At 45.3% G+C, this 27,214-nt stretch overlaps 1 protein-coding gene across 1 annotated transcript in view; it reads left to right on the top strand.

The window, feature by feature from the left end:
- Positions 1 to 489: 489 nt before the first annotated feature.
- ds (dachsous cadherin-related 1) overlaps positions 490 to 27,214 on the top strand; it is a 228,881-nt gene continuing 202,156 nt past the window's right edge. Inside the window, exons 1-4 of the mRNA XM_075882295.1 lie at positions 490 to 660; positions 2,665 to 4,399; positions 8,512 to 8,698; positions 11,450 to 11,680. Of these exons, the coding sequence (XP_075738410.1) occupies positions 2,690 to 4,399; positions 8,512 to 8,698; positions 11,450 to 11,680 (2,128 nt within the window). The 5' untranslated portion in view covers positions 490 to 660; positions 2,665 to 2,689. The remainder of the gene's footprint in view (positions 661 to 2,664; positions 4,400 to 8,511; positions 8,699 to 11,449; positions 11,681 to 27,214) is intronic.

The following is a 27,214-nucleotide window of genomic DNA, read 5'->3' as shown; positions in this document are numbered from 1 at the left end:
GCATTTTCTTTACACTATTTCTCTTTAGTGTGCCAATTCGGAAACTCCTTATTCACTGTCCACATGCACTGTCCTTGAGTGCACGATCGAGCACACGTTGGACCTCAACTTTGGTATGTGTTAAATGGGCTTTTGGTTGTCAGGGGGAGAACGTACGTTGTGTGGATATGTTTTCATCATTTTCAGAATAAAAATAATATGCGGCAAACTCGGCTCCCTTGTTCCTTTCTGTATTTATTAGACTTATGCAATATTGATGGGAACACGGTCGACATCCGTGCTTGCTATGACGAGTTTCTTGACACGCTTGAAAATCAATAATTCGTTTCTGTTAACAACTTTTCGTAACATCTGGGGAGGACTTCACGTGTTCGTCACACACTCAAAATCACGCTTGATGAACTAGTCCCGCCGATCGCCTATGCCCAGCGTAGAGATGCCAGCGATCATCGAGCAACGGCGGCGGCACGTCACGTTCTCGGAAGGGAGAGGGCGGCAGGCGAGGTCAGTGGTTCGGCCGGCCCCTTCTTTCCCGTCCGGCGGGGCTGACAGCGAACAATCTGGGACCCAGTCTTTGTTCAACCTGTTGAGCGAGTCCCCTTGCAGCGCTCAAGCCATGGCCGGCCGGATTCCTCCGAGAGGTGCACCGCTGCACCACAGGTGAGCTTCGACAAGCCCGCGGTTTGGATCGTCACAGAGCCCTCGTGATTTATAGCGGAATCTGACCTCCTGTCGGTTCAAACGCGCCGAATAGACGGCTCGAAGTCATGCATGTGGAGGGGGGGGGGGGAGGGGGGATTCGCTGCACGACTCGCCATCTCGTTTCTCGCGTCGATCGTTGCGAGTATTTAAGGGTCCCCTTCGGCTCCGTCATTGTTACGGCAGGGACCTGCGATCGAATGTGCAGTGTTGCATGCACGGTGAATCCCGAAGCCCGCACTTTCGCGAGTGGCATATCCACTTGGGGGAAACGCACGTTTCAGGGGCCGAGTGTTACGTCTGATATTATGACTCGATTTAAAAGTGTTCGACCAGCGCACGCTTGAACATCTTTGCAAAGGTATCCGTGCCGCGTTTGTTTTCCTCCAGTATCGCGTTTTTATTTTATTTTTGTAAGCATACGTATGTGCCTTAGAAGCGCTCTACCATTTATCGAAGTTTTGTCATCAGCCAGGTAATCGATAAATCTTCTGAGTACAACAAATCTCGTTATATGGCTTTCATAAATTCAGAAAGATTGGTAGCAGCCCTGAAGACATTGCATGACAAAGGAGTACTTGAATAAAGTATACATAGGTGAATGTGTCAGCCATCGTTGACAATGACTGCACAGTTACTTGCTTCCACGCAAGAACCTCTCCAATGTTGTCTGTTGCATGTTCAGAAGTGTTGAAAAGAATAGATTGGGACAAAAGGAGAATAAAAATTAATGTAGAATATGTTAGTCATCTACAAAATGATGACGTGATGCTCTTCAGTAACTATATGACAACAAACTGCAGAATATTATGGAAGACTTACACAAAGAAAGGATTAAACTGGGGTTACATATGAATTTTGTGCTATAAAGACAAATAATTGTCATTAGCCTAGCCAAAAAGATAGAGTTAACAATTGACAACCAACTTTTGAAGCCCTGTGCTAGAGTATGTTAGGTCAATTACTAACAGGGAGCCCTATTTATAAAAAGAGAATTCACTGAAGAGTAACCATGGGCACAAGCGGAAGTCATTTTCAAATTGACAGGCAATCTGCTACCATCCTTAAGATCAAAATTAAATTAACAATAGTTGTATACTGCCAGTTATAACATATGAGACAAACATGGAGGATAACAAAAAAACTTGAGTGAAAGATAAGGACCATGCAGTGTGTGACGGAACAGAATGTGGTTGGTATAACATTAACAACTTGAAAAGTAGCGAATTGGCTCAGAGAACAGGAGATGGTAGCAATGACCCAGTTGACGTTAAGCTAAAGAAATGGACTGAGGATGACCACAAAATGCATGGGACAGGCTGCTTGTCACCATTTAGAGCAATAGAATGGATACCAAGGGATGGGAAGCACAGCCAAGGCAGTATTGGGAGTTGGATCGTGAGATGAAATTAAGGAGCTTACAGGGATAAAATGTAATCATCCCACAGAAGACGTGGTAGGTTGGAGATCATTGGTAGAAGTCTCAGTCGTGCAGTGGACATCAATAGACTGATGATGATAATGTATGTTTAATTATGTTTATGTGTTATTCACTTGATGAAAAATGCTGCTTAAAAATTTTCAAGTTATATGTTGGTTTTTGTTATTTATTCAGTTTCCTGTCATAAAACTTTTCTAGTGTGAATCTCAACAAGTTTTCCTTGTGGTAAGGCTGTCTTGGCCAACTTGGTTGTGCAAACCATTTTCTTAATTGTGTGGTAACTGCACTACAGAATACCTGGTTCGCCATGTTAATATAGGCTTAAATGATTGCAACAGAGAATTACATATAGAGCTTGGAATATCGAATTTGTAGATCTGCAAGTGTCAACTTGTGATCGGCAAATGTTTTGCAGCTTCTGCCGCACTGTGTTGAATTTGTCAGTAGGTCATAGTCCCAAGGAGGAAAGGCAACAATTTACTGTTTATAAGCAAAGTGCACACTCAGTGGTGGCTTGCTTGCAGGCACCATTCATGACCCTCAGCTGTCATGTGGCAGTGGCTCCTCTGGGCAGCCTGCTGCCTGGTGGCGGGTGCCGAGCTCATCCAAGAATTTGAGGTGGCTGAGGGCGTACCAGCTGGCAGCCTTGTAGGAATCATTGGGCGTGACACGGGCACGCAGCCGCCATACCTTATTGTGCCGGCACCTGGTTCAGCTGTTGACTCGGATCTGAGCATTGACCAGGCATCTGGACAGGTGCGCACCAGTGTGGTGCTGGACAGGGAACTGCGCAGCGAGTACTCCTTTGTAGCAATACCATCCAGTGGTGACAATGTGCGTGTCAACATCCATGTGCTTGATGTTAATGACAATGCACCCGAGTTTCCAGTGGACAGCATGGCTCTCGAGTTTCCGGAGAACACGCCTCGAGACGTTAAGCGCACGCTCAGCCCTGCGCGAGACCGGGACTTGGGCGAGTTCAGCACGCAACACTATCGAATTGCATCTGGAAATGCTGATGGTGCATTTCGTTTGGCCTCCCATCGAGAGCGGGATGATGTGTTGTATTTGGACCTGCAAATCAGTGGGGCCCTGGACCGGGAAGCGACACCCTTCTACAGCCTGCAGGTGGAGGCCTTTGACGGAGGCCGGCCACCGCTGAGAGGTATGATGACTGTCAACATTACCATCCTTGACGTTAACGATAACCCACCTGCTTTCAACCAAAGTCGCTACGTGGGACGTGTGCCAGAGAATGCCAGCATGGGCACTGCAGTGCTGCGTGTCCTGGCCACTGATGCAGATGCAGGGGACAATGGCCGTGTGCACTATGCCATCAACAGGCGCCAAAGTGATCGTGATGGTCTCTTTGCAATTGATGCCGAGTCAGGCTTAGTTTCTGTCAGCAAGCCTCTGGACTTTGAGGCCAAGGACACCCACGAGTTGGTGGTTGTGGCACGTGACTGTGGTGAGCAACCTTTGGAAGCGACTGCCTTTGTATCGGTACTGTTAACTGATGTGAATGACAACCAGCCAAGCATTAATCTCATCTTTCTCAGTGACGACGCATCACCCAAGGTGTCGGAAGACGCACGTCCTGGGGAGCTAGTGGCACGTGTCAGTGTTAATGACCCCGACTCCAAAGCAGAGTATGCCAATGTCAATGTGAGTCTCAGTGGAGGTGATGGACACTTTGGTCTGGCTACTCAGGACAACATCATCTACCTGGTCATGGTAGCACAGCCGCTGGACCGAGAGACTCGAGCGCGGTACGGCATGTTACTCACAGCCACTGATCAAGGGAGCCCACCCCTGAATGCTTCACGCTCTTTTGAGCTGGCTGTCACCGACACCAACGACAATGCACCTGAGTTTGACCAGGACACATATCATGCCAGTGTGCTTGAAGTGGCCGACCCCGGCACATCAGTGCTGCAGCTGACTGCTTCTGACCGTGACGAAGGACGCAACTCATTGCTCCGCTATTCTATTCTGCACACCCCGGATACATACTCACAGTGGTTCCATGTCGATCCCCGTACAGGTCTGGTGACCACACGCACTCCTATTGATTGCGAAACAAGCCCCGTGCCACGTGTCACTGTGCTTGCTACAGATGGTGGAGAGCCACCACTGTCGGCTAGTGCTACGCTGCTGGTCACCATCAGTGATGTGAACGACAATGAGCCCATATTTGACCAGAGCTTTTACAACATCACAGTGGCCGAGGATGAGCCCGTTGGCAAGTGCGTCCTCAGGGTAAGTCACTATTCTATTGTCTGTTTTGTTTATTATGCGGTATGAAGTCAACGAGGTAATGTAGCACGGCTGCAATATAAGGTCATTAAGAGAATGCTGCATTGTTTTGAAGCATAATTGTTGCTCCATATCTTTCTGTTGCACATGTTGTCTGCTACTGCAGTTCCAGGCTTCCCTTTCAGCATGCCTGCAGTGGTGTGTAGTGTAGGAGTAAAAAGTGCGTGCTTGTGCTGTGCCATTTTGATCCGTCGCCTAGCTTTCGCCATTAAACTTGTTTCATGGATGAAAAATCTTGCATTTCAAACAAAAAAATTGAAATAGGCATTTGTTGTGCTTGAGATGGTCTAGTGTGCTGCCCAACAGCGGACAGTTACGAAGCATGCAGGGGTAGTGTTGTGGCACAGTACTATATTTATTTTGTTTGTTTGATGGTTGTTTGATGCCCCATGCTTGGTGTCATTATACAGAAAGGGTGTCACATAATACATAGTACTTACACAAAAAGCATTGTTCAGTAGCTCATAGGAATAAGAGATGACTAACCAGCATCAGAAAAATAAGCAACAAAAAAATTTGGCAGATCCCACGCACCTGGGAATCAGCGTTATGCGAAGCATGCAGAGGGAGAGTTTTTTTTTATTGAGCGACACATCACGAAATGACGTCAAATGTATGTACAAATGTTACAGGCACAGAAATATAATGAAAAGCTGCAGATGTGTATATAACCAGTTGTATGCACTCGCACAACGATGCCAACTGGAACATACCTATTAGCAACATTAGAAGCAGATATGAAGTGCTGATGCTCGCGAGGATGCTGGCCCTGGATACTGATGCATAAATCAACCTCAGCGCATTGCAGCTAACCACAATTGATGTTAACTCGACATGACGGCTGTATCAAAGGTGTACATATGTAATATTTATAAAATTTGATAGGCAGCACTGCAACCACTGTTGACCTTTCACGAAGAGTACCGTTCATTTCAAAAGTAGTTTCGAGACCTGGCGTAGCTCGGTGGTAGAATGCTTCATTGCCACGCAGAATGCTTGGGTTCGATTCCACCTGGGACTCTAACATTTATTCTTTGCATTTATTGGGTCGACGCTATAGATGTCCAGTATTTCTTAACACTTGCGCGTTTCTTAACATTTCTTAACATTATTTTTTAACACTTAACACACACGCATATCAGTGGCACATACTCGCTCGTGGGTATGTGCCACTGTCTGGCGGAAAGTGTTTGACCATGTACGCGACGGGATTGTGACATTATTCATGTCTTGACCAGCGCATCTTATTCGTCAAACCATATTACCCTCCCATGCTAATTTTGGTTCATGCTAAGTTTGACAAGAGCACCCAAACATAAGTGGCTAGATAGATAGATGGATAGATAGATAGATAGATAGATAGATAGATAGATAGATAGATAGATAGATAGATAGATAGATAGATTAGATAGATAGATAGAGAGAAAGACTGACTGACAGACAGATACGCTCAAAGTCACCGAAGTTTGCTAAGAAAGGCTTCCCATTTAAAACAGTGACTATACAGACAAAAATCAAGGAACAAATGCTTGCACCAGAAGTTAGCGTGTGGAAAGCTGTAATGCATCTTCAAAAGTTACTGACATTGTTTGTTGAATAACCGAATTAGGTAAACTATTCCACAATTCTATAGCGTCTGATAAAAGAAAGCTGCGGAAAGCATTTGTGTTTGTGAAATAAGACTGAATAGCTCTACTACTATTAATACAATCACATCGCTTTCCAGGCAGCTGAAGATCTAAATGATTGTTCATTTTTGTTTGCCATTTACAATCTTGAAATGAAATTTGAGGTGGTGTTCGTGCGTGCAATCTTCCAAAGATGGAAGCTTAAGAAAGCCACGAGGTATTTACTGCATAAGAAACAGGCGGCTAATTTTCTCTCGATCTTTGTCCTCAAAACCTTCTGATGAGCTAACCAGACAATACTAGCATGCTCCTAGACCAGTCGTATGAATGTCTTGTAAGCATATTTTTTTGTCCAGTGTGGCATGTTTTTTCTTTACATAACAGTTTTATTTGCTTTGTGTGAGTGCCACTGTAATGTGTGCAGTGGCACACTTGTATTTGAAACAAGTTGCATTATTTAAAGGTTGATTTGCAATGTGATACATTAATGACACTTCTTGCCCAATATGCGTAAATGTTGTCTTGCTGTATTAGCTCATTTCCATGTCCCATTTTTTACACCACTCATCTAGCTTGTAAGTGCTTGCTCAGACTAATTTGATCACTTTCACTAGTCTCTGGAGAGTAAATGCAGCAGTCATCTGGTAAAGGTTTAATTTTAAATAGGAGCCTCAACATATACAATTAACAATAATCAGAAAGAAAATTGGTCCTATCCTAATACATATCTTTGGGGAGCCCCTGAATGCACATGTAGTGGATGCAATGTATAATTTTTCATTGTTATAGCCTGCCTACATGCAGAGAAATAAGCCTCTGTTCATTTTAATGCTTCTTTGCTTATTCCTAGTCTTTTAAGCTTGAAATGTAACTTAAAGTGGGAAGCCTTATTGAAAGCTTTGGTGAAATTCACACAAATTACATCAGCCTGCACTGTGGGGTCTCCAAAGGGGATCGCAGACACAGTAGACAAGGACGGGCAAACTAAAAACATCATGTACTTTTATTCAACCACTAGTGACTCACTTAAACAACCTTATACAGTATTCCAGTACACTCAATCAACATAACAAACACGCGAAGGCATCGTCGTCGATGTTCGGCTCACCGTGATGGGTCCCATGTGAGACGAGCTGCAGTGGTCGCCGCATCCCGCGTGACCTGCTCATTTGCTCGCTGCCAGGCAGCGTATGCGGGCAGAAAATGAGGCGGCAAACTGGATTGCTTGGGGTGTGATGTTTTCTGCCCACTGTTTTCTACGCAATGTTTTTTGCCCGCTTTGACACAGCCAATTAGGATACCATGTGGTGCTGGTGGAAACGTTCGGGTGAGACAGAAGTGGTGCGAGGTGGCAAGAGGGAACAAGTGTCACATGATGGCGGCACATCTGCAAAAGATCAAGATACTCTGCCTTCTCGGCAGCTGTGCTGTTTCATCATCGTGCTTTAGTTGCTCCGCCTTCAGGCTGCCTCAAGCCTTGCCCAATGTTCTCTACATGAAGCAGGCTGTCCCTTTAAGTGACATTGCTAGTGTAGTTTGAGTTGCTGTTTATCGACATAGCCTGGTGCTTGACTGAACCTGTTGTAGCTGCAATTACTCTCAATTTCGGAACGTTGACTCGGCACGGAACGACTCTGGGTGGTTGTGGATTATGCAGGCCTCTGCATGAGTAGTTGATTGGAAGTGCTCTGGCTGTCAATGGGGGGGGCTTTCTTCGGAGGGGTGCATTTTGGAGAATTGATCGCTGTCAGTGTCTTGTGCTGCAGAGTGGTTTCTGTGATTTGATATGGCTTTTGAACGCAGTTTAAGTGTTCATTTATGATATGTATGTATCCTGGATTTCAGTCAGAAATTGGCAACAGAAAGGTGCTGATTTTGAGCTTTATAGATGACTTTTAGTATTTATTTGTGTGCATTTCCTGTAATGTGTGGGTCCTCTTGTATATTCTGTTTATCTTGAAGCATGTAAGTTCATTGCATTGTGTTCGGAAGAGCAAAGCATTGTGGCTCGAAAACATGAAGTTGTCATTCAGGCAATCTCACTGCACCATTTGTTCAGGGATTATCTATGAGCATAGAAACAAGGATTTTGAAGATGTACCTCTTAATTATTGCAACTTTCTAAAGGTCATAGGTGTTCAGACAAACTCATTATTCATTTGTGAATGATTGTGCCTTGTGTTTACTTCTAATTAAACTGAATGGTCATATTTTGTTTTTATTTCTGTGGTATTGAGCATTGTTTAACTCTTATTTAATGTTTCTTTGATCCTATAGTTTACAGGTCTTCCAATAATTAGTTATCAAATTTTAAATTCGCATGCTACAAGGAATCAAATGTGTTGACACTTGGAAGCCTCTGCTCGATACATTTTTTTAAAAAATGAGGGAACCACAGTTGTAGAAGCAGAGTGCCTTGCCTCCCAGGTGTCCGCCTCGGATCCCGACTGTGGCGTGAATGCCATGGTGAACTTCACACTGGGTGGAGGAGCCAGCAGTGACTTCCGGCAGCACTTTGCTGTGCATCCCAGCACTGGAGAACTATGCTTGATCGCCAGCCTTGATCGGGAGCTGAGAAGTTCCTACGAGATCCCCATTGCTGCCACCGACCGAGGTCAGAAGCAGGCACCGCAAAAGTGATATTTTTCTTTGGCACGCATCTTTTGAGGGGTCATGAACCATCCTTCCAGCTTGGTGAGAAAACAAATCCTTCGACTAGCAGACACTTCTGAGTGCGGCAAGGAAAGTTCAGAAACGGAGCACGAAGTTGCCCTTCTTTCTTTTGACGGACCTGCTATTTAACGTGAAGCAGGAGGCAACATGCTATTTGCCAACAGATGACATAAATCAAGAGTAGCGTCTAGATGAGATGAAACAGAGGTTTGGTTGAGTTGACGTTTTGACGGCTGGACTTGCCTTCTCGTATTCACTTCCAAGTCACTCATAAAAAGCAAGCAGATACATAACGCTCAAGTTTAACTCTCATTACTTGAATTAGTCCTGACACTTAATTATTCTGAATTCGATTCACACTACAATGTTTTTGCACTCTTTTTGCATCAACATATGCCAACATTTTTATGGGACACTTAGAATCAGAGCTGTTGAAGTTATTTACAGTATGCCTTCTGCTTATCTCCGCTTCATAGACATATTTATTATATGGGAACATGGCGTAAGCGCACTAAACACATTTGTTGAACAAGTTTCACTCTAGTGTTACCTAAATTCACCATGCAAGTGAGGCGTATAATGAGGATCTGTAGTGACGACGGCGATTACATTCACCACTTAAGTAACCTAAAGGAAACATTATTCAGAAAAATTACCCACATGACGCTTTAAGCAAGGTGTACAACTAAGCATGTAAACTAGATAGTAAAATAACAGTGGCAAAAAAAAAAAAACACATTGCACAAACCAACCAGCATTTATAACCAAATACTCAAATGCACTCCCAAACATAAAGAATATTTTTCGTAAGCATAATCCAATACTGGCAAGCAACGAGAGCCTTAGAAAAGCGTTTCCTTAAGTACCAAAGGTTATGTATCATTGCAATAGGAATTTTAAGGACATGTTAGTGCATGCAAAACTAAACTCACATTCGACTGCTCAAGTCAAGATATGATAGTTATAAGTGAGTGATTATCGTCACACAGTTAGTAATGCCACTCTTCAAGAAGTCACAGAATATAAATATTTAGGTGTATTTCTCATTACTGATCTGAGGTGGAACAGACACTACACTCACGTTAGGAACAAGGCTATAGGATCACTGAGTTTTCTTAAGCATAGCTTTAGTAGCTTGGCACAGAAACTCAGAGAGCAGTTGTATTTTAGACATGTCTGCAGTATAATTGACTATGCATGCGTCTGCTGGGACCCCTATCAAAGGAACTCATTGATGAACTTGAAAAAGTGCAGAAGAGAGCAGTCCAGTTTGTCATTAGCAGCTATGAAAAGAGGCTTAGTACGACAGAACGCAAAAAAAAAATATATTGATTGGCCGCTCTGTAAACGTTGTCGTCGTAACCTCAGATAAAAAAATTTCTTCATAGCATTTACCATTTACCATCCCGAATTGTATTTTCAGCCACCCAGCTATGTTTCTCAAAGACAGGATCATCAGCTTAAAATACCTGATATACGTTTTAAGGTGGCGTTTTCCGCTACTCTTTCTTTGTCCAAACTTTGTTCTTTGTTTGTTGGTGAAACAGAACAGCCTGTTAAATACGGTCATTGCACGGACACTGCAAAGAAATTGCTGAAAGCAGTGGCACAGCATTTTAATGTAGCAGGGCACAATTTGACCATCTCAAACATTACATACTTTAAACTTCCGGTCCGCAAGAGAGAAAATATACAGAGTCGTACCTCATTCACAAGTTCAATACACTTCAGCTAGTAGGTATAAACCATTTCTAAAGAGGGTCTTGAATCTATTCAGTATGGTACATACAGAAAGAAAACCGCTGCGAGTTAAGCCCTCCGTCTACGAATTTTTAATCTACCATTTTTAACTTCTGGCAACCGGTTTGACAATTGGGATTCAGTAGCGCGTGTACATTGCTACCTTCTTATTTTCTTTTTGTCCACAGAACAGCTGTTCCTTATTCGCCCATACAATTTGGCATCGGCTCACCGCGGTGGTCTATTGGCCAAGGTACTTGGCTGCTGACACACAGGTTGTGGGATCGAATCCCGACTGCGGCGGCTTCATTTGCAATGGAGGGGAAAATGCTGCAGGCCCGTGTGCTCAGATTTGCGTGCAGATTAAAGAACCCCGAGTGGCCAAAATTTCCGGAGCCCTCCACTATGGCATCTCTCATAATCATATGGTGGTTTTGGGATGTTAAACCCAACTTATGAAACAATTTGTTCTACCATCTCACACCTTCTTATCCAATGTTGCCTCGCCTTTGTTAGCCACATGGCAGCGCTGCTAACATTATGCAGTTAGCCACACTCAAACGCAGCAATCACAGCGGGATGACACCCATTCAAGGTGATGCCGTTCACTGAGATAATTAATTTTCCCAGCCTTGTATAGGGGCGAGAAAAAGTGCTTAAAGCTTGTGACAAATACCTGTAACTCCACCTGTCCTTGAAGGATTCAAGAAATTTTTTGTAGCAGTTGATCATTGAAATGATAAGCTCCGGTACTCAGTTAATTTGATCATCACTTGCAAAAGTAGTTTGTGACCCCTATCAGGCAGCAGAATTGAACATATATTCAATGTATTCTAAGGCACCACGATACTCTATTGTATTTTTATTGAGAGATAGAAAAACAATAGCATTATGAAATTCATGCCCTCTTTTAAGCAGTGACAGTGCTTTCAGCATTATTGGTGTGCCGCAGGTGGCCTGAGCACTATGGCCATGGTGAAGGTCTATGTGCGGGACGTGAATGACAACCGGCCGATCTTCTATCCCCGCGAGTACAACGTGAGCCTTCGGGAGCAAGATACCCTGGCCACACCCATAGCTGTAGTGGTCGCCAGTGATGCTGACTCGGGAGCCTTTGGAAGCGTCTCGTACCACATTGTCAGTGGCAACGATATGGGCATTTTCCGAGTTGACCCCACTTCAGGCAAGTTATTTTACAGGATGGCATGGAAAACCTCACTTGAGATGCAGAGGTCAATACGATATATGTCCTTCAGTGGTGGTGGCTACGTTTGTGTATGCAACTTGTTTATGGGGAAAAGAGAGGGGAAGGTACATTGCTGATTGGACAAATCGAACTGTAGCCAGTATGTGCTGACTTGACTTCATTGTGCTGTGTATGGCTATAATTGACCACTTTGATCTCTTCAAGAGGGCTGGAGTGACCTAAAAATGAGATTTAAGAATGCTGCATGTGTTGCAATTCCGAATGGGGAGGTTTTCCCACTTCGTGCATGTGTTCAACAACACTTTGAAGTGCTATGTTATGTAGTCATTGTCATTGGCGGCGTCATACTCAGTAGGACGGTTGTATGGCCGCTACATAAAAAAGTGCGGCCTGTTGCGCGCCATTGAAGCGGTGTTCCGGGCCTAGTTCCGCTTGTGCCTACTCTGGCGCCACTGGTCGTCCGCGGAGAAACACTTCCACACACGCATTCATACACGTGATGCGGCTCTAACCAGGTCACAAATAACGCAGTAGCACATCACAGGTTCGATACTGAAGTCGTTATTCGGAGTGGCTATTACCCCACATATGTGAACAGTTTGCCCTAGAAGTGCCAATCTTTTGTACAGGAGGCCTCAATACTCTGCATGAATGGTGCCCATTTGACTCAACTGAAACGAAAAATGTCACTGATGTTGTTAATAAAGAAGCAATTGCCGGGATGATTTCAAGGGCTGATGTATTGGCACACGGAAACGCGTCACGAAAGCACTCATGATTCAAGCGTAAATCCTTTTAGTGCACCAGGGAACGCAGGTTGTGGTCTAAATGCTGAGTCAGAATCAAGTCAACAGCACAAACGAAATGCATTCTAAGCTGTGGCAGTACAAGCATCGCACAAACTTTGAATGCTTGTTTTTTTTTGTGCATACATGGGCAGTACAGTCGGTGTGGTGATTTGATACTGTCATCTGGGAGCGGTGGCGCGCGTCTGATGTAGTGCTCGCTTGTGACAAAATAAGTGCTCTGTTATGAATAATACGCTTCACAGTATGCTTTGAAACACTGGATCGCAGGGAAATGCATACTTCACAGCAGCATCTTTTCTATTGTTCGAGTTGCACTGTGGCACACAGAAGCTTTGCGGCATCAGGTGACTGGAAAAAACTGTCTGCTATACACACGCACCAAAGAATCATATTCGAGCACAGGAAACATGAGGCAAGTTGTGCACACCACGATCACACACAATAAAGCACACGTTCACAAACTAACCCTCAGGGAGCCACATTGTAACATGAAATGTTGCCTGCTTTCTAGTGTGGAGCAGTAGCGGCGTCACCAAAACCTTGGCCGCAACTGTCAACTTCCCCCAGACGCGCTCACCCATTGATGGCAACAGGGCGCACCTTGTTTTTTATGTAGCTGCCATGTCCGTGCCGCGCGGCAAGACGCATACATTGAAGCACACGCTCATTGCCACTGTAATCGCTGATGACCTTGCTCGTTAAGAACAAAATTTTTTACCACAGTGAACCTAACTTGTCCTGTAGTTGTGAGTACTGACACTAGATAGATAGACTTGTTTATGTTGTTAATGAGGACTAACAGACGTAATATCGGAGAAAGCATAGGGGATGTTATTAGAAGTAATTGTGATGGAAAGGTGAAGAAAGAAAAGTGGATGAAATGATAACTTGCCACTGGCAGGATTCGAACCTGCAACCTTTGAAAAACGCGTCCAATACTCTAACACTGAGCTACGATTGCAGTCACGCTGACGTCTACTCTATAGGGTATACAATATGTGCATTTAAACATTGGAGCGAGAGCTTACTGATGCTCCCATGATTAAATACATATATATATCCTACAAAGTGGACGAGGGGATGACCACCGCCTCAGCTGGCGCTCCCACGTTTAAATGCACATATACAGTAAAAGCACGCTTACCCGGACTTCGTTAACTTAGAAATTCGGTTCACTCGGACTCGGGGCGCGGTCCCGGCAAAACTGTGTATATTTTAATGAGGTCAAATGCTCATTAATTCGGAGGGATTTAGCCGCACACCGGTTATCTCTGACAACTCTGGAGATGTCTATCGGGACTCCAGAATCGCGCGATTTCGGTGGCTTGGAGGCTCAAGCACCGCTTGCAGTAACCGACGGCAGAACCAGAGTTTTGGAGAAATCGAAACCGAGCGAAGTGCAGCATAATATGACCATGATGATAGTAAATGAGGGGAAAGTGGCTAGGTGGCGCTAGTCACCACCCGGCGGAAGCGCTTGGGCCACCGGCGCATCTAGTGTCTACTAACAGCTGCTCGCTACGCCCATGCTTCGCCTACTTGTGTACTTCGTGTCTTGTTTCTTTGTGCTGTGACTTCGCGTGTTGCGGCTGTGTTTGTGCACATTGCCGCCGCTGTCGCGCTTCGTGGCGACTGTCACAAGATAAGCAGCCACAGCAGCCAGCAAATGATCTTGAAAGAAAGGTTAAGATATTGAAAGACGTAGACGCAGGTGTTTCATGACAGGAGATGATGAAAAAGTATGATGTTAAGAGAAGCACCTTAAGTGACTACGTGAAGAACAAAGAAAAAATTTTCAAGGCGTTTGACAGCGGCAAATTCACCGAAAAACGAAAACGACTAAGGACAGCAGCACACCCGAAGCTGGAATACGCGCTGCTGCGGTGGATAACAGACATGCAGAACAGCCAGCTTTCCTTGAGTGGACCGTTGATCTGTCAGCAAGCTGAAAGGTACGCACTGAGAATGAACATTGAATCTTTCAGTGGATCTGAAGGTTGGTTTGCCCGCTTTAGAGAAAGGCACGGGTTGGTCTTTTGAAACGTGTGCCCGGAAAAAGCAGCAGTGGATGAACGGCGTATTGCTGACTGGAAGACAACTGAGCTTCCCCAGTACCTGGCTCATTATGAGCCTGACAACGTCTTCAATGCCGATGAAACGGCTTTCTTTTTTAAAGCCTTGCCGGACAAAACGATCACGTTCAAGGGCGACTTGTGCGTTGGAGGGACGAGGAGCAAAGAAAGGATCACTGTGCTTCTCGCTTCAAATATGTCAGGCACCGAGCGCCTGCCACTGCTAGTCATCAGGAAGGCACATAACCCAAGAAACCCAAGGTGTTTTAAGAACATTCACCACTTTCCTGTGCAATATCGTGCCAACAGAAAGGCTTGGATGACTTCAAATATTTTCCAAGCTTGGCTGCATCAACTCGACCGCCGCTTCTCCGCTAACAAGCGCAAGGTTTTACTTCTAGTTGACAACTACAGTGCTCATACCAGAGTGACAGGGCTGGAGTGCATCGAACTTGTATTTCTACCTGCAAACACAACGGCTGCTCTGCAACTGCTGGATCAAGGGATAATTCAGCACGTAAAAAGCAGATACAGAAAGCATGTGCTGGAACGGATCGTGCTGTGCAAGGAAGTGACTCTCCTGACAGCAATTCACATTTTGGCTCATGTCTGGAGCGAAACGCCGCCCGCGGTCATTGAGAATTCTTTTCGGCACAGCGGCTTTGTCCGCCCTGACGACTCCGATATTCCTCCAGAGGCCACTCCAGAGGACACCCGCGAGCCCACTGGAAATATGGACGACAAGGTGAATGACACGCATTTTGACTCTCTCCTTCCTAGTGGCGTCCAGATTTTAGACTACGTCGCTATAGACTATCATGTTGCCGTTGCTGATCCGCTGACTGACGATAATATATTATCGGAAGGGCATGAGGAGGACCAAAATAACTGTTCTGATGATGACAGCCAGGATGAGCCGACGCGACGTCAACGCACCGTGCAGGAGGCCGCCGAAGCCCTCGCTGTCCTCGAGGAGTTCTGCGTTTGTCCTCGCGACAGTGAACGTGCGTACCACCACCTGATGGGATTAAAAAAGATCGTTCTGTCAGAAATTCCGAAAAATAACGCACTTTTAAGAAATAAAGGTTTGTCTGTGCCGTGTACGTTTTCCTTTTGTTTTCATGGTTCATTCGATAATTCGGTTAACTTTGACATTTTCTCCGGTCCCGTGAGATCCGAATCAACGAGCTTTTACTGTATATACTATAAAGTGGACTGGAGAATGACCGCCATCAAAGCTCAGTGGTAGAGCATTGGACTCATTATTTGCAGGTTGCAGGTTCAGATCCTGCTGGTGGCTAGTTATCTTTTCGTCTACATCCCTTTTTTCGCCCTTACTATATTGTCTGTTAGTTCTCATTAATATTGTGCCGAACAAATAAAAGGAGCCCACCACCCACTGCACACTTCACACAAGTGCACACTTCTCTCCTTCATTCATAGTGAGGGTCTCGCTCTGGCAGACTATATGTGAGGAATTATTGGTCAGCTGCCAGCTTACAATATGATCACGTGCTACGTGATGCCAAATAGGCAAAAAAAAATAGCGTTCCACCCTCCCCATAATGGCAACAGGTGTCACTGACTGCACATATTGTTATGAGACAGTGTCCCACTAAAGCGGTTAAATAGGCGCTGAGGAAGACGACGTGATTTTGGTGTAGGACACAGCTCTTGTTCTCCATCTTGGCTTGCGCGTTGGTGCTGTGCAAATATATCTTCAGACGCTTAGTTCCCCGTGTGCCTTGACGTAACAATATATACCCTATATATATCAAAACCATATGTCGTATTTACACGCGTAATCTTCGCATAATTCTCACACCCCCACATTGCCCAACAAAATTACGATTTCTTTTTTTCCTCGAGTAATTATCACAACCCCCAAAAACTGCTGCAATAATGTCATCTGCTCGTTCCAGCCACTGATGATGATAGCACACACCATCTGGCGCCATCTTTTAAGCATCAAGCGCGCTATTATTGCACGGAGATTCAATCCAATCCAAGCGAAGCTAAAGTGGCAAGTGCGCGTTGCAGCTTGTTTTTTACGTTGTGTCTGTAATCTTGTCACGTTATGGGGCGATACTGAAGCTACACGGCTGCTTTCAAATCCAAAGTGATAGATCATGCACTAAACAACGGCAACAAGGCCACTGGTAGGCCCTTCGGGATCTACGAGTCATGTGTTCGCTACTGGTGACGGCAGCCGAAAGTCACTAAGGCGTGTTGGGCCTGCTGTGTGCCTAAAACTAGGCGTGATGGTAAACTTTATTTCTTCACAAGGAAACTGCGGATGATTTTGCTAAATAGCCATCAGCCCAATACCGACATCCTACGCTTACTTTTTGAGGGCTCTTGTTTAGTGATAAACGCTACCGCTACGCCCGCAACGCCAACAAGCTTTGCGTATGGTATTCTAATTCTCGACTATTTTCTTACACCTTTTGTGTCTTAAATCTTGCCTTGTGTTGAACCTGTGCTTTTATTGTTGAGGTAACTTTTGATTATAGTATAGTCGAATCTCATTAATTCGAACACGCTTAATTCGAACTTCCGGTCAATTCAAACTCACGATGAGGTCCTGTCAAAGCTGTGTGTATTTCAATGGGTGAAAACATTTGGTAATTAGAACGCCAAAGCACATCCGATGGTTAATTCGAACATACTGCGCTCCGAAAATGCTCTCAGCACCCCGCCCAATCCTGGGGCGCAACTTGCGACACCTTAACGCTGCCCGTAAAAAAAATGAAAAGGAAAGAAAAGGCTGCCTTAGAGTGTTTGCTCTCTCTAAAATGCCGATCTGCGACACGCCCGCATCATGCTTCTCTCTTTTTCGTCCCTGTCAAGTGAAGACCCTTCTCCTCCCAACGCCGCGCGTGAAGAGAGAGAGAAAAAAAAGAAAGCTGTCGCTGGGTTGAATGAATGTGTGATCGAAGGAAAGGAAAAAGGCACTATCTTCTGCAGCCCTTGCCCCTTGCGGGAGCACGGCTCTGCGCCTTGAGGGGGGGTCTCTCACGTGGCGGTGCCAGGCTTCTCCCTTTCCCTTCTTTGCCACGTAAACTTTCTTCTTTCAACAACGCGCGTGAATAGAGAGGAAAAAAAAAAGCTTCCGTGGAGTGTTGATTATCTCTCAAATGCCGATCTGCTTCTCTCCGCTGGAGACGCTCCTCCTTTCTCGTCGCGTTCTGGCCAGGCTGCCGCTGCGTAGCGGAGAGCGGGAGACTCCGGGAGGCTCCGCTACGCAGTCGTTGTCGTCGTCTTTAGAAAGTGTCGGCGCTGGACATTTCTGTGTGAAACTTCTCTTGCCAGGAGAATGCTGAAGCGGAAGCAGAAATGCTTTGCAAGCTGCATGCGAAATTGATTGACTCGCTGCAAGGCAAATGTGTGCAGATGCGCACCACTGATTACTTCACTTAATAATGGATGTCCTGTGATTTGTGAATAAATGTATGTCTTCTGAAACTTCCCCCTCGTGTGTTAGCTCAATGCACATGCGCCACTGCATGGAGAGCCCTCTGTTTATTTAGCTTCCATTAATTTGAATTTCTTTTAATTCGAACTAATTTTCGCGTCCCTTCGAGTTCGAATTATCGAGATTCAACTGTACTTCTGAAAGCTTGCTGTTAGTTGCTGGTGTGAAAATTCTGATTGGCAGCCACTTTTTTTTTTTTTCCGCTCTGACGGTTTTCGTGGAAAGTTTTCCCGCATAATTCCCGCACCCCCCAACTTTGCGTCAGTTTTCCGCCAAAAAAAGTCCGAGGATTATGCGAGTAAATACGGTATACCAAAAACCAGACGTATGCACGAAGGACGAGGAAAGCGAAGTAACTACCAATATGGATTGGATAGTTAAGTAGCAGAGGAACTTTACAGAGATCTGTACTGTAACCGAGACAACCACGACTATAATGTAAGAACTAGCAGTACCCCAGATGACATCCCACCAGTAATGACAAAATTCGAAAAAGCCTAGGAAGAAATGCAGAGGCAAAGCATCTGTAGAAGGTAAGGTAGCATCAGATCTGCTGAAATATTGAGGACAGATTGTTTTAGAAAATCTGGCCACCCTGTTTACGAAGTGTCTCCTGACAGGGAAGTACCAAGACCTTGGAAGAATGCTAACATCATCTTAATACATAAAAAAGCGGATGACAAGACTTGAAGAATTACAGGCCGATCAGCTTGCGCTCAGTCGTGTTCTAGCTATTTACAAAGGTAATTGCTAACAGAATTAGGACAACATTACAACTCAATTAACCAAAGGCACAAGCAGGATTTCGTACTGGCTACTCAACAATCAATCGCATTTATACTATCAATCAGGTGATAGAGAAATGCCAGGGGTGGAACAGCTGCACCATTCTGCGTTGAACCACCACTGCTGTGCCAAACTCTCCTATCAGTGCCGTACTGCGCCGCAGCACCAGAATTTAGCCTCAAAATGCGAACGCCATCGAGCACTGTTCCCGAAAATGTGGCTGAAACATTGTCTTTTTGGTTTAACCGTCGTGGTGGAGTGGCTGAGGCACCCGCTGCTAACCCGCAGGTCGGGGGATCAAATCCTGGCTGCGGCGGCCGCATTTTCGATAAAGGCGGAATTGCTTTAGGCCTGTGTGCTTAGATTTAGGTGCGGGTTAAAGAACACCAGACGATCAAAATTATTTGGAGCTCTCCACTACGGCGTTTCTCATAATCATATGGTGGTTTTAGGATGTTCAAACCCAACAGTTCTTTTTGGTTTATTGAGATGGTTATAGTTTCGCTTTCGTAAAGGCTGGGATCGCTCCAGGAGCAGCTGTGAACTTTGATCCTTAAGGCAGGGTCGTGGTCGCTGTGTGCACGCGATCATGGCAGGCATGAGTGCCAATAGCTCATGAACCCTTCCACGTGCGAAGAGATAGTGAGAAAAGCATCTTTTTTGTTTTCTAGACTTACGCGATATTGAATCTAAAAAAGTTGGCTACCAGCCGCACAATTTGTCTCAATCGGATTTGTTGCTTCGCCATTCGGTGAAACAGTTTTTTATAACATGGTGGCAATGTTTGGAAAAAAAAATCAAGGATGGCAGTTACGGCACTCAAAAGGGTGGTGTCCGTTTCCCGGAACAACTTAGCAAGGACAGGTGCACCGTGTACATGACTGTTCATCGACCATATTCTCGTTCATTTGGCCACTGTACTTCACGCTTATCGACTCAGCGGCTTCACGCTTATCGACTCGGCAGTTGATGCTCATGCTTCCAGGTAAAAAATAAAAATAAAAATGGGCAGCTGTACATAACTGAAAGAGTCCCAGTTGCACCACAAGTGTCGAGCAATGAATGCAGCAAATTGTAAGGGTATACGAAGTGAGATTGGAAGCTGACTCATCTGATCTCACGTAACTGTACAAGATTGCGACTACTTTAAGGAGAGCCACACGTTTTGCACATTCTCTTCGTGATGAGAGTGCAGCACGTACTAGTTTATGCGAGTCGCCCGCTTATGGCTGCCGAGATAGCGTGCGCACCAGCGATCGCGACCATGCCCTTATAAGGAAAATTCACACCAGTATTTGAATGTAGGCCATTATTTTTTTTCAATTTTTTTTTCATCAAACTCTAGCGTCAGCTTAGATTCGAGAATTTTGAAAAACGCACCATTTTTTATCGAGGAAACCATGGCCTCTGAGATGACGAGCGCGTGGCATGTTTCTCTCTGGCCGTCTCAATCGCCTCACTTCCCAGCAAAATGAATGAGTATCGCCTCGCCCACCTGGCTATCGCAAGAGGGCGCAGATTTCGGCGGTGGCGGAGACTACGGCAGAGCGCACGGGATTACAGAGTGCGTGTTTTTTTTTCGCGTACGAGTAAGAATTACCACCAGAATTTTCTGGCTGCACTGAAGGCAAGTATTGTTTTTCTGTTACTGCATTTATTTTGAGTTCAATTTACGAAGAAAAGCACGGTAAATGCCAAATTTTTCTGATATATAATATTGTAAGGGGCTATGAATTCGTTTGTGGCACTATTACATTTTTTAATTGAGGTCCGTTTAATCTCGGTGGTAAATACCTCGTTTTAAGAGATATAAAGGCATTATAGCGTTCTTCCTTTCTGGTTATGGGCATTAGGGAAAGCTGGGCTAATTATTGTCATTGAGTCGTATTGCACTCCTATTGTGACAGATCGTTTTAGTATTTTATCGCCTACGGATATTTATGAGGTAGTCAACAGAAGCACACTTTTGCTCTAAATAAATGAGTGCCCCAGTCATATCACTGCAATAAGGTGATAAGTAATTTTGACACAGTATTGTGGAATGCATCGATTATCCGACCTACATTTACTCCCCACATCTATTGCAGAAAAAGTGCCTGAGTTGTCGTTGTCTCCTTTTTTGTCATCTGTACTTTGATTATGTTTTGGTAGCACACTAGCAATATCAGTATCGGGTTCATTTACTGTACTTTCAACTGCATCCAAATCAAAGGGAGGCACGCACATGCTGCAGAACGGCGTCTCTTTAAAACAATGTATTCGTCAAGGTAGACTAGTAAAGAAAGGGTAAAGTGTCACTGCTATGTAACACGCAGTGTTTTATACGAGATACACCAAACTCTGAACGCAGGCTGCGTTATTCTTGAATAAGCAAAAGATCTCGATGTTCGTTCTTACATTGCCCAACATATCTACTAAACACCATGAAACTCGCAGTGCGAATGGGCACCCATTTGCATTGTGACTATTGCGCTGTGCCGCTGTGATTACATTAGCACGTCTGTGAGAATTCTCGATACAGCGTCACAATGAAAATCAGCGCTAATTTAACGAAAGGAAAGAAAATGGGAATCATTCAGTCGATTGAGTGTAACCGTGAGCGTAGAACGCGGCACTCTTCTGACTTTGCTTGCGAATCGGGCTGTCTTCTTTTTTTTTTTTTTTTTCACCAATGCCTTCTATACTATACAGCCCACAAACTTTGAAGCACAGTAACTTTGCAGCACATCTGGATCTCTTGCAGAGGCATCGCAATTATAAGTGCTTTAATATCGGTGGCTTAGATGTACAGCAGAAAAGTCCATTTAGGAATATATACCCCCAAGCATTGACTTTGCCTCTCGTACACCTTGGCCCGACATTTCCAAATAAGCATGAAGTTATGTAAAAGTGCAAAACCATTTTTTTCTCGCCACATGCAAGCTTTGCCAACAGTGCAACCGCCTTTTCGACCATATTCGACCATATGAAGGAGCGTCGTGGGGCACAGAAAAGAGCGGCCCATGCACACCTCTGGAAACACAATTTCTCCGTGCGATTGGGACGGCTGGAGAAAAACCTGCTGCGCGCCCGTCATCTCGGAGGCTATGAAGAAAAGCCATAGAGTTTCCTACATATACACTTGAGGGAACTCTGGCGCTAGTGTCTATGGGAGCCGCAACGCATGGGGCTTCAGAGAGCACGGGAATTATGGGTAGTACATGGACTTCCTTGTCTTCGTACTTTATGTTTCTTCTGGCTTTGCGTGGTTTGAAGCTGCTTTGTCACGAAACAATCGGCAAATGTTTGGCAGTTGTGCTTCACCACCTTCAGCACCATTTAAAATCAGCTCACCAAGTTCAAAACGGGTTGTTCTTTTATTTGAAACAAAAAACCAATAAACAGAGCCACGAGTGCGATCCGCCGCTCGCAAATATGAAGGCTTGGGAAATCCATGTCATACCCATAATTCCCATGGTCACTGAACGATCGCAGCGCCATAGTCCCCTCTAGTAAATTTTAGAAAACGATGGGAAAAACTGTGCACAACTAGCGCCACCTAGATAGCAACATAGCCATTAGTAGCCAAGCCAACACCTGGCTCAAATACAGTGCACATGGAGGCAAGCGTTTGTCAGTTCAGGTCACGTTTCGAGTAGTCAATGTGCGGCCTAGCTCAATGGCGCCAAACAGGGAGTGTTATTATAATGCCGCTTGTAAAAGGAACGTTGTCCTACCCACGGTATGATCGTCCGACGTTCAAGTTGGGCGGGACTTTGGAGTGGAGCGTCACCGGAGGGGCTGCAGCGTGGGATGACAACCTGAGAACTTTATTGTGTGCTCTTTTAAAAAGTGCGGAATATCTAATGCGCTTGATGGCACTGTGAATGGCGCACTGCTTGAAAACAGCGACAAAGAAGTCACCGATGATGACTCGGAATGGGCGTGGCATCTCTATGATGCCACTTGAAGCAGCGCAAAAAAATGAGGACTAAGAAGCAGACTCAACAGGACTTGCGGTTGTATGTTTCTTGAGTTATTTGCATCATGAACCAACTGCTTTGTTTCATCTTCATGCTCAATAAATGTTTTCTCTTTGTGAATGCTTTCTTTGCTGTTTCGTTCGGCCCACATTCGAGCTAAGTTTGTTTTTCTCGGGCTTCGGACTTTTAGCTGGTTTCTTTAACCACTATACATAGCTTTCATAGATTACGAGAAAGCATTTGATTCAGCAGAGATATCAGCAGTCATCCAGACACTACGGAATCAGGGAGTCGAAGCATATGCAAACATCCTGGAAGAAAGCTACAGTGGATCAACTGCCATCATGTGCTCCATGATGAATGAATCAACCAATTAATCAACTTTATTTGTGTTCATTTTATACAGATCAAGGAGCGGCGAATGAAAGCTGTCTTTCGACAGGTTTACGTGCCCGCCGCCCCCATTTACAAGGGCTCACAGCAGCACAGCGAATGTTTGATTTACATTTAATTGAAAAATGAAATCAGCAAAAAAAGTTTCATCATTGTAAAAAATGATGTATCATTTGGAAAGAAAGGTTTGAACAAAAGAAAAGCAACAAGTGCAAACAATTATCAAAAATAATATAAATAAAAGAAACAAATATATAAGCGGCAGAATACCAATAAAGAAGGGTGTAAAACGAAGGGGATATAATCTCTTTAATGCTATTTACTGCGTGCTTACAGGAGGTTTTCAGAGGCCTAGAAAGGGAAGAGTTAGAGGTACGAGGTAATGGAGAGTACCTCAGTAACCTTCGCTTCGCTGATGACATTGCATTGCTGAGTAACTTAGGGGATGAATTGCAATTCATGATCACTGAATTGTACAAATAGAGCAGTAAGGTAGGTCTTAAAAAAATCTGCAGAAAACTAAAGTAATGTACAACGACTTCTGAAGAGAACAGCGCTTTGAGGTAGGTATCAGTGCACTTAAAGTTGTAAAAGAGTGCGTCTACTTAGGGCAGGTAGTAACCCTGAAGCCGAATCACGAGATTGAAGTAACTAGCAGAATAAGAATGGGGTGGAGCACATTCAGCAAGCATTCTACAATCTTTGAGAGGTAGATTGCCGCTATCTCTCAAGAGGAAAGTATATAACAGCTGCTTCTTACCGGTACTTACCTATGGAGCATAAACTTCGAGGATTACAAAGAAGGTCCAACTTAAGTTGAGCGAGTGAGTGAGATTGACTTTATTGAAAGTATCCTGAGGAGGTTGAGTAGGGATCATTAAATCGGCCTGGAGGCTCGGCCCAGGATGGTACTGGCAGCCAAAGGCTTGTAGCGCTGTCCCGGGCCCTCTGGACCGCTTGTAGTTGCTGCTTGTGATCGTTGCCCTTGAATACTTGCTGCCGAGCCTCTTGGGTGTTTAGTTGTGCTGCCCTGTACGTAGGGCACAGCTAAAGCATGTGTTCCAAGTTGCGTTAGGAATGGTTGCAAAGTGAGCATGTGAGTGGTGTGTCGGGGTTGACTCAATGTAAGGTGAATGGTGTTATGTACGTACGTGTTTGCAATCTTCTTAGACTTAGAGCTTATACTTTGTTAAGCTTTGGGTGCGGTATTGGGAAGGAGCATCTTTGTCCCCGGTAATGTGAAGTGATCTCTTGGTATGTCATTGCTTTGTACTGGCTGCAAAGATTCTCGTATCGCCCACTCCTCGAGAGGTCATTGGCCGCGGCGCGACGTGTGAGCTCACGCGCCAGGCAGTTGACCTCTTTGTTGGAATTGCAGTGGCCGTGTCCCAGTATCTAGCTCATGTGGGCTGGGAACCAGGATACATGGATTTGAGCTTTCTCTTCTTCAATGAGGGTTTCTTTGCTCTCGTATTCTCTTATTGCATTGACGGTGAGTTTTGCTGTGCTTCTAGGTACTAGGCCAGCCGCGAACAATCTTGTCGCCGTCTTGGAGTCGGTGTATATTGTGGAATGGGCTCAGCAGCTCTGCATGGCTTACGCGATCGTCATTTTTTCTGCTTTGCTTTGGGGACATGGCTTGTGTCGACGGTTGCTGTGTTTATCAGGTTTTCGTCCATATCAACGACTGCTATGGCAAACGCCTGCCTGCCGCAGTAGCGGGCGGCATCTACCAATAATGTGTGCGTGTTGTGTTTGTTTGCCTTGTTTATGAGTGCCCTTGCTCTGTCCTTCCTTCGGCCTTTGTTGAACGTTAAGCGAACGTAGCAGGGAATTTGCTCAACCCTAATGCGTTTCTTCAGGTTATTATTATGCTTGGTTTTTTCTATGGTTGAAAAATTGGGCAAATGCCTGTGTATGGGAGGATGAGATGGCCTGCCTGCATCATTGATAGGCATGTGATCTGTGCCACTCTCTGAACTTCAAAAATTTTTTTGGCTGTGTTGCGCAGACCAAGTAGCTCAAACTTCTCGTTGCTCATGATATTGGGCAAGCCAAGTGCCGTTTTCAGTCCCCTAAGGAGCATGGAGTCGACCTTTTTGATTTCACCCTTTGTAAGTTTCAGAAACAAGAAAGCGTATGCTAGGTTACTTACAAGAAAGGTGTGATACGCCTTTGTGATGTTTTCTTCTAGGAGGCCTGCTCTCTTGTTGGCGATTCTAGCAATGCCTTTTGCAAAATTGTTCGTGCTTTATTCAAGGTGCTTGAATGCCTCTGTGTTGTGGCCATCCTCGGCACTTAATATTAGCCCTAGTACCTTGTGGAGATAGGTTTGCACTAGGCTTACCTACTAAGCGCAACCGTGTAGGGATGCGACGACGCTGCGGCCGGGTTCGTTGTTTTCTCCGACACGGCGCAGAAACCACGCGCGAGGCAGGAAAACAAGAACAACGGGTTTATTAACCCAAGATGCAGCACAGTGCGACACTCACGGGCTTGCAGGCCGTATAGGGAACTACGCAAGACCGAGCAAGTACGCTTGCTTAGGGCGCGACAACTCCCGCACAAGGGCCGAAGTCGAACGCATCTGCCGCGACGAGCGAATTGTCGGGCGCAACATAGCTCGTAGGAGAGGAGGATGTCACGCGCGGCTTAAAGGGAATTGGCGCTGCGTTGTGACGTAGGCCCGCGCAGCGTGTCAGCGTAGCCTGTCTGGACATGCCAGCGCGGGACGGAGCCGACGCTTGACTCGCAGAGACCAAGAGGCGCCCTGGCAGCCATCTTGGCGAATGCTGGTGCTCATGCGCTCCCAAGCTACGTGGTCGGCGTGCATGCGGCAGCTGGGGAACGAGGCGCCAGGTAGGAGAGCGCTCTCTATCTTCACAACCTTAACCATATATACTTGAGGTATCATTTGGTTGTTCTCAGCTCTGAGCAATACTTGCTGCTTCTCTTTCTCTGAATCTGGTTGAGGGTCGAAAAGCGTTAAGAGTAGATTTGGCGGGGGAGAGTGCGAGTCTAGTTGGCTTAAGAAATTCTCGGCTGTAGTCAGTGCTTGTTGAAGGATTCCTTCCAATGTGCCGTATGACTGGCCATCTGGGACCCATATTGTAATATCTGCATATATGGCATGGTGCACGGAGGGGATTTGAGCGAGCTTCTCGACAACCTGTGGATCACCACATTGAAGATCAGTGGCGAGAGCACTGACCCTTGTGGGGTGCCGATATTTCCAAGTTGTTCGGGTTTGCCACATTGCTTTTCTATGCGTATGGTGGCAGTTCTGTTCGCCAGGAAGGCTTTAATGTAGTTGTAGAATTTGTCGCCCAAGTTCCTGTGCGATATTTATCCCAGAATGTGTTCATGTTTCGCCGTGTCAAAGGCCTTGGCCAGGTCCAGGACTAATATGGCTTTGGGGGTGTGGAGGAGTCTGTAACTTATGTGCTGCCTTAACATCAACATGACGTCCTATGTAGACAGTGCCTTGCGGAAGCTGAAAATGTTGTGTAGAAAGAGCCCATTGCTTTCAATCTGACCCGTGATACGGTAGAGTATTGCATGCTCAGCTACTTTTCCTACGCATGATGTGAGTAATGTGGGCCTTAAGTTATCGATGCTCAGCAGCTTTCCAGTTTCGGGATGAGCAAAACCTTCGCACTATGCCATTCTCGTGGCACAGTTACCCGTTTCCCATATCTTCTCAGTAATGGTTACGATTGTTGTATCATCTAATTCTGTAGCTGTTTATTGTCGATGCCATCTGACTCTGGTGCCGATCTGCCATTGAGTTGCTGTAGAGCGTACTGTATTTCAGCTTTCCTGAATGGTTCGTCCGTTTTTTTTTTTTGCGGTTGACCTCTGTATGAGAAATTTTCGTTTTCCCAGGCTGCTGCTTTTCTTTCCAGCGGGAGGTATTTTTCGCCTAGCGTTTTGAGGAGAGCTTGGGATACGCCATTTTTCTGGGCATGCTTATGCACCAATCGTTCAATTTGCTGCTGGGTGCCGCCTCTGGT

The sequence above is a fragment of the Rhipicephalus microplus genome, chromosome 2 (assembly GCF_043290135.1).
Source record: "Rhipicephalus microplus isolate Deutch F79 chromosome 2, USDA_Rmic, whole genome shotgun sequence".
Lineage (NCBI taxonomy): Eukaryota > Metazoa > Arthropoda > Arachnida > Ixodida > Ixodidae > Rhipicephalus > Rhipicephalus microplus.
This window is presented reverse-complemented; position numbering and strand designations above follow the sequence as displayed.